The 17,387-nt window shown below is 46.5% G+C and overlaps 2 protein-coding genes across 2 annotated transcripts in view; one reads left to right on the forward strand and one right to left on the reverse strand.

Annotated features, from left to right (window-relative positions):
- The first annotated feature begins 2,113 nt into the window (after positions 1-2,113).
- Positions 2,114-5,113, forward strand: LOC133130161 (extracellular superoxide dismutase [Cu-Zn]-like). Its single transcript, XM_061244478.1, has 3 exons — positions 2,114-2,268; positions 3,385-3,443; positions 4,347-5,113. The coding sequence occupies exon 3, from the start codon at positions 4,351-4,353 to the stop codon at positions 5,014-5,016; it is 666 nt and encodes a 221-aa protein (XP_061100462.1). The 5' UTR covers positions 2,114-2,268; positions 3,385-3,443; positions 4,347-4,350; the 3' UTR covers positions 5,017-5,113.
- A 4,789-nt stretch (positions 5,114-9,902) lies between these two features.
- The window catches only part of LOC133130163 (coiled-coil domain-containing protein 149-like), a 20,449-nt gene continuing 12,964 nt past the window's right edge, over positions 9,903-17,387 (reverse strand). The window contains exons 9-13 of the mRNA XM_061244480.1: positions 17,107-17,254; positions 16,250-16,326; positions 15,609-15,641; positions 14,523-14,624; positions 9,903-12,039 (exon numbers count right to left, since the gene is read on the reverse strand). Coding sequence (XP_061100464.1) covers positions 10,922-12,039; positions 14,523-14,624; positions 15,609-15,641; positions 16,250-16,326; positions 17,107-17,254 — 1,478 coding nt within the window. The 3' untranslated portion in view covers positions 9,903-10,921. The remainder of the gene's footprint in view (positions 12,040-14,522; positions 14,625-15,608; positions 15,642-16,249; positions 16,327-17,106; positions 17,255-17,387) is intronic.

The following is a 17,387-nucleotide window of genomic DNA, read 5'->3' on the forward strand; positions in this document are numbered from 1 at the left end:
TTTAAATCAAACTTCATCATTATTCTAAACATTCCTGGTTTTCAATAAGAGCATTTTGATCAAACTTCAACAGTACAGAGTGCCGGCCCGTCAACTGCATATTTTGAAACGCGGATTTACGGAGAGGGTGAATCACCATGTCAGTGAGCCCTTTTCAATGATCGGAAGGGATTTACAATGGTCTTGTAACAATGTTCTAACACAAAAATGTTACCTATTGTACCTTTAAATAGAATATTAGTTTTGGAGTCTTGTTTCATGTTGCCAATGCCCAACTGTTAATTGGCTGTTTTATAGGTGATGATTCTCAAATCAAATTGACAGTGAGATTTTTTTCCAAGATAAAATGTACTTCTGCGATAAACATAATACTTTCAAAAGAGAACACGTGCTGTGAATGCCTTTATACTGTGTGTGTGTGTGTGTGTGTGTATGTGTGTGTGTGTGTTTGTGTGTGTGTGTGTCTGTGTGTGTATGTGTGTGTTTGTGTCTGTGTGTGTGTGTGTGTGTGTCTGTGTGTCTGTGTGTGTGTTTTGTTGTCTGAAGGCAGACAATGCCTCTGCTGATTATCCAAAAACAATTATACTTTTAAAATAATTGTAGTGAGTAGCCAAATGACACAGCAAAATGCAACGTTAATGACAGAGCTATAGCTTACTTACAGTGCAAGGTCCCCCCCCCCCCCACACACACAGTAAAATGTTCAGTGTTAATTCAACTCTGACAGAGGATGTATGAGTCCAATACGTAGGCTACCGTATGTACTCTGTGAGAGTTGATTTAACACTGAACATTTTCCTGTGCATAGATGTCCCCATTATTGATACTCATTGGTTTGAGTGCTAATTTACACACAATGAGTGTTCAGGAGGAGGCAAATGGGCTGCCTTGGTCTTGTAAACTAACCTGTCCCTGAGGGAAAACAGACATATAATTTGAGAGCACAAACAGTAGTCAAAATGCATTACAACCAGCACTTTATGAATTGCCTCCTCAGGATTTCACACAGTTGGCGATGTGTCCAAACTTGTCAGTGCAATTGCCTATATATGCAACAAATTTAAATGCCTGGACTGATTTCAACTGCGTGATGTTGTTTTTTTTATTTTATTTTTTTTACTGAGGGGTTTGGACAAACAATACATGAATTATGCACCTTAGACAGCCACATGGAGACGGCAGAACCCGGGACTCAAAGTGTCAAAGGCGTGTGCATTACAGGACAATACAGACACAGATATTATACTCATCCCTCTGGATCATCCCCGCGTTGCTCATGGAGTTAATGACACGATTAAAGGGTTTTACTTGAAGGGAAATGCACATTAAATATAGACTAGGGCAGGGCCTTACACACTCTGGGTCCCACCCATGTCAGTTCATTTTCTTTTCAACCACAACTGCAACCCCTAAATTGTAGCAAGTTTTTAAATTGCTCTTAACCACACAGCTTTAATGTCTGTTCAGGGATGGTTTACCCTCGTGAGGCCAGGTTATCTAGCTGCGCATGTCATGAAGAAAACCCACAAATGACACAGGCATTGATTAAGCCTTGTCCTAGACCACAGTCAATTCTATTTTGAATGGAGATTCTCCATATGAAACTCAATCTTAATCTTTGTCTGTGAAACGGACTATTGAGTTTTTATTTATAGAATGAATTCATTGGCTGTAACAAAAAGGACAGTTTGAAAATCCCTAGGAAAAATGATCGTGCGCCAGACGGGAAGTCTAAGAGATGATCTTGCTCAATTTTATAAAATAAAATAGACCGATACGATGCCAGTACAACTACACTATTTTCAAATGGTTATTTCATAGAACTCTGACTGAACATCCAAATAAAGAAATCTTGAAGTTGTAAAAATGTACTGAAATACATAAGCCTATTCGCACTGATAATGAGACCGTCTGACATACGTTAACGTTCAGTAAATAGGCATGTTAAAAATAATAACTTTCTCATTTGTTATTTTGTAACACTTGCCATTGTTCTCTGGCTGTGACATAAGACGCTTACATATGTTTTTTTTTTGTGAACAGTAGACGATGCCCTAATACATAAACAGTGTGCCGTCATCATAACGAGCAGATTCCAATCGCGTCTGCAGACAGTTGGAGCAATTTTCCAAACCTGCTAACTTTACTGGAAGTCACTGCCCTCTCTCAGCAACTGGCACGCTGAAAATTCTGCTTGTCTGAAACATTTTATTTTTCCCAAGCTGTTGCACCTCGGATTGTTTAAGAGAAGAATATTCCACAAACAAGGTAGGCGAAATACTAAATCGGTTGTGCAATCACTTTTAGGCTATGTCTGCGCAAGTTTTTCCTATTTTATTTTCAGCCGATGTGAAGAACGAGCTTAAGATCCACTTCAAATTCGAATGTCCTTTTCGTCTTCGGTATGCGTTATCCAGTCCAGTTTTAAATAGTTTGCGCTCAGCGCATCCTTTTTGACAGATCTATTTTTAAACGGCGTCATATTTTACCCAGCGCAGTTTCTCACGTTATTTTCTGTCTTCTTTTTTTATTTTTATTTAGTACTATGAGTTAATCATCAACAAATAACAAATGAAAGTACGCCAGTAATGCTTGTTTTGGAATGTCCCTCATTCTTTCGAAGCCTGGGTGAGGCCCCCTTTCTTGGCGCAGGACCGCTGTTGCCTCCTCGCTCAGCAAATGACACGTCTGAATCAATTCTCAATTATCGCTGCCCTGGCGAGTCTGCTTACCAGAGGCCGAACTGGCACAATGGCGATGAGAAAATAGATATTTATTTCGTCGAGCTGAGACTGTGATTAGGATCAAAAATATACTCTTACAAAACAATGATTCAGACAGATCGCTCGCCGCGTAGTTGATCTAACTTTTTGTCAAATTCTGCTTCCTGCGTTCCAGATTATTTTATAAAATGGTACTGTTGCTACATGATATACCGACAAAACGTATTCTATGTGCCATTTACAAAACGCAAGACTCCCTTGTAACTTAATTTTTCAACATTGACTAAAATAAAAACATGCCTTTAACCATTCAAAAAACTCTCAGGTATATCCCAATTTTTACAAGGTTTCTTTGCTTACGATGTCTGCAACCCTGTTACCAAAACGTATGCAGTTGCTTGAATATAATTCTTAAAAGTATGTTAAATAAATCCTTTATTTTCCCCAGTAAAATGAAAACATGTTATTTTAGAATTAGAATTAGCACATATATAACATGTGGGTAACCAGCATCCACACTTATTCAATGAGGACAATAATGACATTTTTATATTTTACCTAAAATCTATATTTTTTTATTCTTTCAAGCTAATTTTGGTGAGAGGGTTGTACTACAGAGTAACAACAGGGAATGTGTTCATGTTTTTTCCTTTTTTCCTAGTGACTAAAGGGCCAACTGTACAACATTATCTGACCCCAGACTGTCAGCTGAATAGCCAGGTTTGTGTGCCTTTTTGAAAATTAAAACAGTCCCAAACCAATCTGGGACAACGTCTGTTCTACCAGGTTGGACGAATGTATAATTTCTGGGTCACACTTTATAATAAGCTACATTAAAGGTACAATGGGTAATTTCGGACTCCTAACGGTCACGAGGGGAATTACAGCAACAAACACTCCGAAACCACTGTTTATCCTTACCACAGTCTATGAATATAACGCGTATTATAAAGGATTATTATACAGTTCAGTGTTCTCATGCACTGTTTTGGAAAGCCGACAGTGACAAACACGACAGAGCCTGCCGTCTTTTCGTAGTGTTCTAGTAAGAACATGTTCGAACAGGTGACTTTAAGAAATGTTGACTTACACAACACGATTTCTTTTTTAAGTTTTCACCTCAGCTAACCAACTATATTATGAGTTAGTAACTAGCTGGCTATATAGCGAAGATAAGATAGTCTAACACAAACGATGCAACTTACAGTTTGAGACAAATAAAGTTTTAGCTAAACATAAGTAAAATTTACAATGGTCTTGTAACAAAAAACAAAAAAACATTAATTAATGATGGACAAATACATTCATTAAGCATCAAATGAACTTTTCATTAGTTAATGCAAATAAGTAAGGTATTTGTTACATGATATTTATACAGAATTAACTTATAATTAGTTAACCATTAACAAATGCATGAACTGACTTTTTCATTCCAATATGAATTGGCAATGACTAATGTAGTTGTGAACATGAATTAATGATGTACACATACATTAACAGAGCTGCACGGATTAACTTCTCAGCAGTAGTTAGTTAATTGGGTAAATTAGTTAACGCAATGCCAATTTATGGAACCGTACTGTAGGGTGTTAACGATTCTGTTATTGTTTCTGTGCGTTTCAGCGGCATGCGCTCCACAGTGAACGCGCTTCCGTTTGCGCTCCCGCTGTTCCTGGTCTTAACGGGAATGTCCGGCGGTAGCTGTCAGATCAGTTTCCACGACGGGGCGGACGCCCCTCCGGAGGCGGGGCAGTTTAACGGGACGCTGTACGGAGCCTGCAGAGTCCGACCCAGCACCAAACTCCCCGACGGCCAGCCCAAGATCTACGGCTACGTTCTCTTCCGACAGGACCGTCCCTGGGCAGCGGTGAAAGTGCGCTTCGACCTGCGGGGGCTACCCACCGCGAGCACCCAGCTCCGGGCGATCCACGTGCACCAGCTGGGCGACCTGAGTCGGGGCTGCGATGCCACCGGCGGCCATTTTAACCCGCTCGGCCGCGCCCACCCCTCCCACCCGGGGGATTTTGGGAACTTCGCGGCGCAGAGGGGCCGGATCCGGGAGCTGAGGGAGGCGCAGGGGGCCACCCTGTTCGGGGCTCTGTCGGTGCTGGGGAGGGCCGTGGTGATCCACGAGGGGCGGGATGATCTGGGGACGGGCGGGGACGCCGGGAGCCTGCTCCATGGCAACGCCGGGCGGAGGCTGGCCTGCTGCGTCATCGGCATCAGCTCCCCAAGCCTGTGGGACAGAGACGTCCTGCACAGGACCAGCAGGGCCCGGCCCTCCTCTGGGTAGCACAGGGAGCGAGGGGAGTCCCTGAGCAGCACCCTGTCTCTGTGTCCCTCTCCCTCCCTCCCTCTCTCTCTCACTCTGCCCCTCTGTCTCTCCCCTCCCGCCCTCTCCCACTCTCTCTCTCTCTCTATCTCTCACTCTCCCCCTCTGTCTCTCCCCTCCTGCCCTCTCCCGCTCTCTCTCCCTCCCTCTCTCTCTCTCTCACTCTCTCCCTCCCTCTCTCTCTCACTCTCTCTCTCCCTCCCTCTCTCTCACTCTCCCCCTCTGTCTCTCCCCTCCCACCCTCTCTCTCTCTCTCTCTCCCCCTCTGTCTCTCCCCTCCTGCCCTCTCCCACTCTCTCTCCCTCCCTCTCTTTCACTCTCTCTCCCCTCCCTCTCTCTCCCCCTTTCTCTCCCTCTCTACCCCTCTCCCCCTCTGTCTCTCCCCTCCCTCTCTCTCCCTCTCTCTCACTCTCCCCCTTTGTCGCTCCCCTCCCTCTCTCTCCCCTCTCTCTCTCTCTCTCTCTCTCTCCCCCTCTCTCCCTCCTTCCTTGCTTCATGTAGGGACAATGAAAGGGGAATAAGATAGACTTGATTGACAGCTGTAAGATCACTATCAGAGGGAAGCTCCACCCATCACAGAGTACACTAACGGAACAGTGCTTTGCGATCGGTGGACAAGCCCTGTTGTTGTTTCTTGCTACCACTGTGATTGGCTGGGCTTCCCTCAGTGACATCAGCAGGGGCCTGTCGTAGCCCTGGTTCATGTCACAGTGCTGACCTGTCGTGACTTCCTGCCTGCTTTCTGCTCTACTGCTTCTCTTTTGCCCTTTTTTTACGCCCTTTGACCTGGAAATACTTTAACCTGCAGACAGCAGTAACAGCCCCTGCACAGCAAAATGTGAAATAAGCTCTCAAAGAGTTCAGTACACACTCTAGCTGAGCATTTTACTGTGAGGGGTTTACCGATGGTTTTCACCAATAATCACTGAAACGGCTGTGCATGTAATTGTGCATTTTGGTTGACAATATGCTCAGTTTAAAGTTCATTTTATCAGCATCAGTTAAGTGTGCCTGATACACATAAGCAAGCCCTGCCAATGCTGCTGCTGCTGCTTCTCTCTGTTTCCCGGTGAGTGGAAATGTTCCCAGGGTGTTCAGTGTTTGTGCATAAAACGCCCCATTACAGCTGCAGATTGTGCACGTTGTTCTGGCCAAAAACACAAGCGCGGGGCACTGTGGAAATGTGCCAACATAAATGAACACAGCGAATTAAGCAGGGCTGATTGGACTGAACCAAAACAAGCTTGCACACCAGAGCCATGTTCGACACAGCAGGATAGCTGTAGTAAAACCTAGACCCCACCCAAATCTGGACTGAAGTAAAAAGAGCTGCTCCGGGTTTTATTCAGTGCAGTTATCCAGCTAACTCAGTAATCCTGCTTTGTGGGTTTTACTCAGTGCAGTTATCCAGCTAGCTCAGTAATCCTGCTTAGTGGGTTTTACTCAGCGCAGTTATCCAGCTAACTCAGTAATCCTGCTTTGTGGGTTTTACTCAGTGCAGTTATCCAGCTAACTCAGTAATCCTGCTTTGTGAGTTTTACTCAGTACAGTTATCCAGCTAACTCAGTAATCCTGCTTTGTGGGTTTTACTCAGCGCAGTTATCCAGCTAACTCAGTAATCCTGCTTTGTGAGTTTTACTCAGTACAGTTATCCAGCTAACTCAGTAATCCTGCTTTGTGGGGTTTACTCAGTACAGTTATCCAGCTAAGTAACCCTGCTTTGTGGGTTTCACTCAGTGCAGTCATCCAGCTAAATTTGGTAATCCTGCTTTGTGGAACAGGCCCCAGGCAGATAAGCCATCCCAACCCAACACCATAGAGATGATCATTGTAATGGCCTATCAATTTGTCTTATTACTAATTACTGATTTAATCTGTGGTACTGAAATTTCAGAACAATAAATTGCAGAGAGAATACAAAAACATTAAAAACCATGTCATTATTATTTATGTTTCGGAATATCAACTTAGGTGAATGATTTTTATGTGAATGCCAACCATTAATTATTGTTGCTAAAGTCAGTCAAGACAGTGAAATAAATGTCACCAGTAAAAGTCACAAAGTGATAAACATTTCTCATCTTAGACTGATTTTCCTGTAAAACAAACTGAATGTCAATCACTATTCCAGCTGTCAATCACATCCAGTAATGCTTATTTCCATATGGGGCAAAACCACAATGTAGGCCTAAACTACTATTTTAACCTACTGCACAAATAAATACATGAGAAAGTATCAGAAATACTACACTTTATTCAAATGAACTGTTATTTTTTACACACATAATGAAAGAACAGCTAAACATTTACAACTGAAGATGCACATTGTCATGCCAACCATTTCAAATATATTTGCATCAAACCTTTGTATAATATTCATGTCACACACAATGTATTTTCACAATTAATTCTTAACTACAGTTCCCTAAAACTCTGATAGAGTACAAAAATAACTATTCCTGAGATGGGGGAAAATATTAAAACTGATTTTAAAATTCATGATGTGGTTGGAAGCGTGATGTCCATATCATTAATCATGATAAATGATTATTATGATTTTTTTACACCAGTGGTTTAATTTTGGGGAAACCTCTATATCTGAGACTGACTTTGCAGTATTTCTTTGAGAGTTTCTGCATATACAAGTTGGTAATATGAAAATTCGCATCTGAATGACAGAGAACTAGCACAATTGTACGTCAGCCGTTTATAAAATCGATTAACCAAATACAACTTCCAATTTTAGTGACCTCCAGAAATATAAATATATCTTTAAAAAAATACACATTTGATAAAAACATTTTTTTTTCCTTTTTTGAATTTAAGAGTGTGAGCACATGGATTAGCAAACGCATGTCCACTGGTTTTGGTGCCAAGCGGAGGATCGTTCTCGCTGCAATTTCTATGGTGCTCCATCATTCTGGGCAATGTAGTTTTTTGTTGCATATGATCCATGATATGACCAGACATCACAGTTCTGTAATAAGCACAAAGTCTCAAAAGAACGGTTAATGCACCATGTATTTCATGTGTGTCAACACAACTCGTTTGGAAAAGAAGCTAATCTCACCTAAAAACACATTCACCAGGACAAAGGCTCTTTTGTCTGAAACATGTTTCCTCCATTGTGAAAGTATTTCCACTGTTGCCCAATAGGAGAATTACACACAGCGAGCAGTGTGGTCCACATCACGAGAGTGCAGTATCGGCGTTGCACCAGCAGAGGTCAGGCTTGAGTTAAAGGGGTGAGGAACAGCAATCTGATTGGTTGTAACCTCGTGGAAATTGAAAATACAGCAATATATCACACATGTGTGGATTGTTTTGGAAAATTTCACAGCACCATATTCATACACACACATACACACACACATGAATATACAATCATTCGTATATTTCAGGCATTGGTATTTATCGTTAATTTCAATGTGTTGCAGTATTATAAAGGTTCTGTAAGGTTCAGCTGGATCACATTCAGCGTACGTGAGAATTCTAACCTCGAGTGACCGCACGAGTGAAACTAGGAGGCCCTCATTCTTCAGCGTGTGCAGGATTTACACTCTGTCACAAGTAGGCCAGTTGGACCCACAGTGCATGTGCCTATAACGCTGAGAAGCCCTAAAAGACAGAACGCCACCACAGAGATAACGAATCCTCTCGCGCTCTGCGGAACAGGGACACGAAGATTAAACGTACACGATATACCCTTCAGTCAGGACATTCATCGAAAGGACACGTCTCTTTCACAACGATGCAAATCAATTCTGAACAATTCTACCGCTACAGCCTTGCAAAAGGAACAATTTCAATGTTACGTGTCGATCGGTAGGGGAACAGAACGCCTGGGCTGGATCTGAATCGTTTAAGGGAGTTATTAGTGATGGGGAATCGTTTAAGGGAGTTTTTAGGGATGGGGAATAGTTTATGGGAGTTATTAGGGATGGGGAATCGTTTAAGGGAGTTATTAGGGATGGGGAATCGTTTAAGGGAGTTATTAGGGATGGGGAATCGTTTATGGGAGTTATTAGGGATGGGGAATCGTTTATGGGAGTTATTAGGGATGGGGAATCGTTTAAGGGAGTTATTAGGGAAGGCAAAATGTTTAAGGGAGTTATTAGGGATGGGGAATCGTTTAAGGGAGTTATTAGGGATGGGGAATCGTTTATGGGAGTTATTAGGGATGGGGAATCGTACACCAGCACACTGCAGCTCTCCCTGCTTCCTGTGGCCAGCGGACCTGAAGGACTCGTCTCCGTCTGCAGCAGATGGCTAATCTACGCCATCCGCGCTTTCCCAATCACATCTGGCCCGTTCCTGCGGGAGACTCCCACAGTAAAAACCAAAATAAGATTTCCCTTTCTTTGTCATTGTAACTCTGGGAACCGTGATATACGTATAGTTGAAATTGTACTTCCCTCTAGGGTCTTTCAGCGAACTTATCCCCGGTTATGGGTAAGCACTTTGTTGCACGTCGCTCTGGATAAGAGCGTCTGCCAAATGCCAATAATGTAATGTAATATAGGTAACAAGTTCAACTTTGTTTCCTCTTTGTTGGTAAAACTGCAGGATGAGAAATTTGGGGTGGGAGACCCAGTGTTGGTTCGCTGCAGGCTGACATCAGTTAGACACCGGCAGGATGACCCCGCCCTCCACGTCACCATTCCCCCATGCCGGTCCCTCTCACATCACACTCAGTACAGCAGGGACCCAAAGAGTTTCCCAGGGTGCATCAGTGCACTCCCGCTGGGGGAAGCGGGTTCAAGCCACGCCCGCAGTGCTTGTTTTAGCCATCCGTCGCCCGAAAGCTCAAATGTCGACCTCTGACCCACCAGACCCTGTTTTATAGGGGCAGTCTGGCCCAGAAAAACATAGGTTAGGGGTTAGGTATGGGCAGGACACTCCAACGTGATAGTTACTGAACAAATTCTGACTGAGGTTTTTAGCCCATCCACATTGGCCCATCCACATTGGCCCATCCACATTGCTTTGCTGCTCATGACTCCACTGCTGGTTCACTAGTGACCAGTCACACCTGCTAAATGTTCAGCTGAAAAGGTCTGAGTCATCGCTGCTCGTGCTGCAGCAGAGAGGTGCGGAGTATAGCACACTGATTTCACTTCTGTACAAAACCCCTGACCGCACACAAATACACACACATACACACACACACAGACAGAGAAACACACACACACACACGCAGACACACACAGAAGGGGCAGATCTCTCCTATCCCACCCCCATCCTGCCAGCGTTTGTTTAGTCACGCAGTGTTTGTCGACACTTTGCACTTTGTTATTGCTTATTTGTTCTGGAAAACGTGTTTCAGTTGGATTAAAAATATGATCACCCACACACGAGTATTAGTTATCGGTTATCTTGTAGCTATTTATATTTAAACACTGTGTGTTATCGAGTGCTGAGAGATCTTTGCACCACCATTGAGATGTGTTTTCAGAAAATGTTATGGAAGCCCAGCAGAGGAAACACAATCACACATTCATGTAACATTTACAAACATCTATGGTATTTCTCAGTGCACATTATGAATATCTATGGTATTCCATCTGTGTACATAATGAATATCTATGGAATCCCCTCTGTGTATATTATAGATATCTATGGTATTCCCTCTGTGTACATAATGAACTCTTAGTTCCAAGGGCTCTGCATGTTTTTGCACAACAAATTCCTCCTGCCTCGCTCACGTACTTGTGTTCTAGTCCCTGTCAGGTGAGTACAGGTGACGTGTACAGGAGGCCCACCTGGCTCTCTCTCACCTCCATCCAAAATGATGGTGGGATCCTACGCCTCACAGAGGAGGTGGCATTCAGTAGGACAAAGAGGAAGAGTCAAACAAAGTCCTTTCTCATTGGCTGGGCTGAGCAGAGAGAGGGCGTGGCTCCGCCAGACTGTCGTCAGTGTCCGTCATCCTGACTGGGCCGGGCTCCTCCTCTTCCTGGGCGAGGCTGCTGTTCACTGGTTGGTGGGTTTCAGCGGGAAGGGGAGTGGCTTCTTCACAGGCCGAGACTTCGTCACTGGTGCAGCCTGGAGGCCCCTCCTCTGGGGCGGAGTCTGAGCTAAACCCCTCCTCCAAGGCGGGGTCTGAACAAGGATCTTCCTCTGGTGTGGGAGGGGCCTGTAGGGAGCGTTCTGAGGGACTGTCCAATGGGGAGGCAGGCTCAGTTATAGTGGGAGGGGCCTGTATGGACAGTTCTGAGGGACTGTCCAATCGGCAAGCTGCCTCAGTTATAGTGGGAGGGGCCTGTGAGAGAGACAGTTCTGAGGGACTGTCCAATTGCGAAGCTGGCTCAGTTATAGTGGGAGGGGCCTGTATGGACAGTTCTGAGGGACTGTCCAATGGGGAAGCTGGCTCAGTTATAGTGGGAGGGGCCTGTGAGAGAGACAGCACTGAGGGACTGTCCAATGGGGAAGCTGGCTCAGTTATAGTGGGAGGGGCCTGTGAGAGAGACAGTTCTGAGGGACTGTCCAATGGGGAAGCTGGCTCAGTTATAGTGGGAGGGGCCTGTGAGAGAGACAGTTCTGAGGGACTGTCCAATGGGGAAGCTGGCTCAGTTATAGTGGGAGGGGCCTGTGAGAGAGACAGCACTGAGGGACTGTCCAATGGGGAAGCTGGCTCAGTTATAGTGGGAGGGGCCTGTGAGAGAGACAGTTCTGAGGGACTGTCCAATGGGGAAGCTGGCTCAGTTATAGTGGGAGGGGCCTGTGAGAGAGACAGCACTGAGGGACTGTCCAATGGTAACGCCGGGTCAGATGTAGTGGGCGGGGCCTGTGACAGGAAGAGCTCTGATGGACTGTCCAATGGCGAAGCAGGCTGCTCCCACAGAGGAAGCTCCGCCTCTTCCACTTCCTCCTGCTGTGCGCCCGTCTGCCATACAGGCTCCGCCCCCCGGCCCTCCTGGCCTATCCCATCAGGCCCGGCGTGAGTGCTGGGCAGAGCCACGAGGTCACTTCCTGTCCCATTGCCTAATCAGATTGGAGACAGATTCAGTGAGTAATCAAGAATATTCCAATTCTTAAGAACAACAATACAGTTTTATTCTTTTCATGCTAACACATACATTTCTGAAAAACAAAAACACCTTTAGAGAAATGACACAGCACAATATCCCTAACCCTTTACCTTTTGTTTTTTAAAAACCTTTTTTTTGCAGCAAATACGTGAAACAATATGAGTATCTGATTTCAGAAAACAAACTCGTTCTGTCTGGCCCAAATACTACACTGGCTCAGTGTGGAAACTTCCCAAAAGGGAAGAGCAGAGATTTAAACAGAGAGAAAGATGAGACCAACAGCTCTTTGTGCTCCAGAGCAATGGGGTCAGCTCCATTTCGATTCAGCCAACTCGATTCAGAAATGAAGAGAAATCCAGTTCATTAATCAACAAATCCCCATTAGAACATTAAGGAGGCTATTTTCAAGTTTGGGAATTGAATTTCAATTCGCCTCCTTAATTGGCTTTATTGAAATGGAATTAGACCCTCGACAACTGTGCGAAGCAGATGAGAAGGAAGCTTGCTGTTGGCACCACAGACGTCCCAGACACACCAGATACTATGCTCTGAATCCTTATCATTGGAGGTGCTGTCTCTATGGTACCCTCTATGACACGTTCCGGGTTCTGTGAGGACAGAATTCTGCTGTGGTCAGAATTCTAATCTCTTAAAGAGCGCAACAAGAACTTACTTTTTACTTGGGTAGGAAAAGTTGGCAGATACAAACAGGGAGCTTAAAATCAGCTGTGGAGAGTATCTGGTGAGGATCTGTCTGACAGCATGGCCATACTGCGTTTAGTACTGTAGACACAGGCAGGTAACTCACCTGTGTGCTGTGTTCAGTGAGTACTGTAGACACAGGCAGGTAACTCACCTGTGTGCTGTGTTCAGTGAGTACTGTAGACACAGGCAGGTAACTCACCTGTGTGCTGTGTTCAGTGAGTACTGTAGACACAGGCAGGTAACTCACCTGTGTGCTGTGTTCAGTGAGTACTGTAGACACAGGGAGGTAACTCACCTGTGTGCTGTGTTCAGTGAGTACCGTAGACACAGGGAGGTAACTCACCTGTGTGCTGTGTTCAGTGAGTACCGTAGACACAGGGAGGTAACTCACCTGTGTGCTGTGTTCAGTGAGTACCGTAGACACAGGGAGGTAACTCACCTGTGTGCTGTGTTCAGTGAGTACTGTAGACACAGGCAGGTAACTCACCTGTGTGCTGTGTTCAGTGAGTACTGTAGACACAGGCAGGTAACTCACCTGTGTGCTGTGTTCAGTGAGTACCGTAGACACACAGGTAACTCACCTGTGCTGTGTTCAGTGAGTACTGTAGACACAGGCAGGTAACTCACCTGTGTGCTGTGTTCAGTGAGTACCGTAGACACAGGCAGGTAACTCACCTGTGTGCTGTGTTCAGTGAGTACCGTAGACACACACAGGTAACTCACCTGTGTGCTGTGTTCAGTGAGTACCGTAGACACACACAGGTAACTCACCTGTGTGCTGTGTTCAGTGAGTACCGTAGACACACACAGGTAACTCACCTGTGTGCTGTGTTCAGTGAGTACTGTAGACACACACAGGTAACTCACCTGTGTGCTGTGTTCAGTGAGTACCGTAGACACACACAGGTAACTCACCTGTGTGCTGTGTTCAGTGAGTACTGTAGACACACACAGGTAACTCACCTGTGTGCTGTGTTCAGTGAGTACCGTAGACACACACAGGTAACTCACCTGTGTGCTGTGTTCAGTGAGTACCGTAGACACACACAGGTAACTCACCTGTGTGCTGTGTTCAGTGAGTACTGTAGACACACACAGGTAACTCACCTGTGTGCTGTGTTCAGTGAGTACTGTAGACACAGGCAGGTAACTCACCTGTGTGCTGTGTTCAGTGAGTACCGTAGACACACACAGGTAACTCACCTGTGTGCTGTGTTCAGTGAGTACTGTAGACACACACAGGTAACTCACCTGTGTGCTGTGTTCAGTGAGTACTGTAGACACACACAGGTAACTCACCTGTGTGCTGTGTTCAGTGAGTACCGTAGACACACACAGGTAACTCACCTGTGTGCTGTGTTCAGTGAGTACCGTAGACACACACAGGTAACTCACCTGTGTGCTGTGTTCAGTGAGTACTGTAGACACACACAGGTAACTCACCTGTGTGCTGTGTTCAGTGAGTACCGTAGACACACACAGGTAACTCACCTGTGTGCTGTGTTCAGTGAGTACTGTAGACACACACAGGTAACTCACCTGTGTGCTGTGTTCAGTGAGTACTGTAGACACAGGGAGGTAACTCACCTGTGTGCTGTGTTCAGTGAGTACCGTAGACACACACAGGTAACTCACCTGTGTGCTGTGTTCAGTGAGTACCGTAGACACACACAGGTAACTCACCTGTGTGCTGTGTTCAGTGAGTACTGTAGACACAGGGAGGTAACTCACCTGTGTGCTGCTGCAGTTTCATTGGCTCGGGCTCTGGGGCGAGGCCCAGTAGGGGAGACCCTGAGGTCTGGCCTTCACTCAGGCTGATGGCGTCTCTGCCCCCTGTGGGTCAAAGGTCACACGACCACAGAAATACAGACGTCACTTTTCCACACCGGAAAGAGGACCAGCAACCTGTCTCACCTCTCTCAGCCTGTACGCTGGTGTCTGAATAACGGCACACACGCGGCGGAATCTCTCGATCACACAGGCCGTCGTTTTCACTGCCCGGGAACTGGCCTCTCCAAGCTCATGAGAGGAGAGGCACAGGCCAGCAGGAGTGCTGAAGCACTATGGGAGTTGTGGAGCATTATGGGAATTCTGCACTGGAATAAAGAGCAGCAGTGCCCTCTGCTGGATAAGTGACACATTTCACCGGCTGTGTTTTCTGTTGAAATGAACTGCTGCACCTACTGTTTTTCACATGACGTTAAACGGACTTCGACATTGACCCAGATCGGCCGGACAGGCATTTCTCTCGGGTCATCCCTGCCCGGCGGCCTGACCGTGCTCACAGAACGTGGGACTGTATCTCCGTTATGGGGCTGATCTTATCCCAGTTCTGACATTTAGGGCTTCCCCTCAAATCCCACAGCAGAGTAAAACACAACATACAACTCCCAAAGTCCCAGGGGTGGGGGACAGGGGGGAGAGGGACAGGGGGAGAGGGGGGAGAGGGACAGGGGGGAGAGGGGGGAGAGGGGACAGGGGGACAGGGGGGAGAGGGACAGGGGGACAGGGGGGAGAGGGACAGGGGGGGACAGGGGGGAGAGGGACAGGGGGAGAGGGGGCAGAGGGGGAGAGGGGGCAGAGGGGGCAGAGGGGAACAGGGGGGATGGGGGGAGAGGGGAACAGGGGGGACGGGGGGAGAGGGGGACAGGGGGGACGGGGGGAGAGGGGAACAGGGGGGACGGGGGGAGAGGGGGACAGGGGGGGCAGGGGGGCAGGGGTGTGGACAGACAGCTGCGTGATCAGCAGCCCAGGGGCTGCTCGCTCACTCTGGGGTGTGAGACTAAAGGAGCAGTAAAGAGGACAGCAGAAACCTACTCCCAAATCCCACCGACACACTGTAGGAGAGACCTTCAGCAGTGAGAGAGGGGAGAGAGAGAGTGGGAGAGAGAGTGGGGGAGAGAGAGGGGAGAGAGTGGGGGAGAGAGAGTGGGAGAGAGAGTGGGAGAGAGAGAGAGAGGGGGAGAGAGTGGGAGAGAGAGTGGGAAAAAGAGTTTTAGTTAAAAGGAATAAACTAGTGTTTATACATTTGTGTCAAGGGTCGACTGGTTTTCACCTTAAAATCAATAACTCAGCCGAATCCCCATTAAAATCAGTGTGTGCGTGTGTCCTGCTTTTATATATAAATTTAGTGCCGGGAAACAAGACGTGTGTGTGTGTGTGTATGTGTGTGTGTGTGTGTGTGTGTGTGTGTGTGTGTCTAACCTGGCAGACTCCACAGTGTGTGTGTGTGCGTCTAACCTGGCAGACTCTACAGTGTGTGTGCGTGTGTGTGTGTGTGTGTGTGTGTCTAACCTGGCAGACTCCACAGTGTGCGTATGTGTGTGTGTGTGTGTGTGTGTGTGTGTCTAACCTGGCAGACTCCACAGTGTGTGTGTGTGTGTGTGTGTGTGTGTAGGTCTCTCTAACCTGGCAGACTCCACAGTGTGTGTGTGTGTGCATGTGTGTGTGTGTCTAACCTGGCAGACTCCACAGTCCTGCCACCTCCAGGGTCTTCAGCTTCTTCTCCAGCTCTGCGACTCGATTTCCCAGAATCCTGCAGGAGCAATGACATCACAGTGACATCACAGTGACCCACATGCACAGCGCATGTTAAACTGAAGAGTCCTCGTGTCAAAACAGGGCAGGGAGCGCGCTCTGCTCAGCGGCAGCTCACAGGAAGGAAGACAGGAGGCAGAAAAAGAGAATAAGTGTACAGAACGGAGAGGAGGGAAGGGATGCAAATAGAAAGCAGAAAAAGAGTGAGTGAGACAGAGAGCGGAGAGGGCAGGAGGGAGGGGGGGAGGTCTCTGAGCAGGGGCCGGGGCCTATGTCGGAAGTGCAACCTGTAATGGCGCTCAGTGTGGCCCCTGGGGCCACATTTTAAATGCTGACCGAACTCCTCCCGGGAACCTGCATTTCATTTCCAATTCATTCCATTTTATTTATTTATTTATGTATTTATTTACTTACACACGCAAATGGAAGCAACAGAGAGAGATGGAGAGAGTGAGTCAGTGAGCCAGTGAGAGCTAATGAATTAGTGAGTCAGAGAGTTAATGAATTAGTGAGTCAGAGAGAGTTAATGAATTAGTGAGTCAGTGAGAGCTAATGAATTAGTGAGTCAGTGAGAGTTAATTATGTACTTGTTGGTGTGGCGTTGGTGTCGGATGACCATGAGAGTCAGTGAGTCAGTGATTCAGCGAGAGTTATTGAGTCAGTGAGAGTCAGTGAGTTAGTGATTCAGTGAGTTAGTGAGAGTGAGTGAGTCAGTGAAAGTCAGTGAGTGAGTGATTCAGTGATTCAGTGAGAGTTAGTGAGTGATTCGGTGCTGTACTTGTTGGTGTGACGCTGGTGTTGGATGACCATGTTCTTCTCGTGGATGGTCTCCAGGAGCGCTGTGGCTAAGGACTTGAGGTCAGAGATGCTCTGGGGCGTGGCTGGCAGACTACAGCCGCTCTCCTCCGACAGCAAGAGCTCCTGAACTGGAGAGAGAGAGGGAGGGAGGAAGCGAAAGAGGGGGGAGGAGGAAGAAAGAGAGAGGGAGGGAGGGAGAAAGAGAGAGAAAGTGACAGAGATAAAGAGAGGTTGGTACATTAATCATATTTTTCCCTTACT

The sequence above is a fragment of the Conger conger genome, chromosome 6, assembly GCF_963514075.1.
Source record: "Conger conger chromosome 6, fConCon1.1, whole genome shotgun sequence".
Classification (NCBI taxonomy): domain Eukaryota; kingdom Metazoa; phylum Chordata; class Actinopteri; order Anguilliformes; family Congridae; genus Conger; species Conger conger.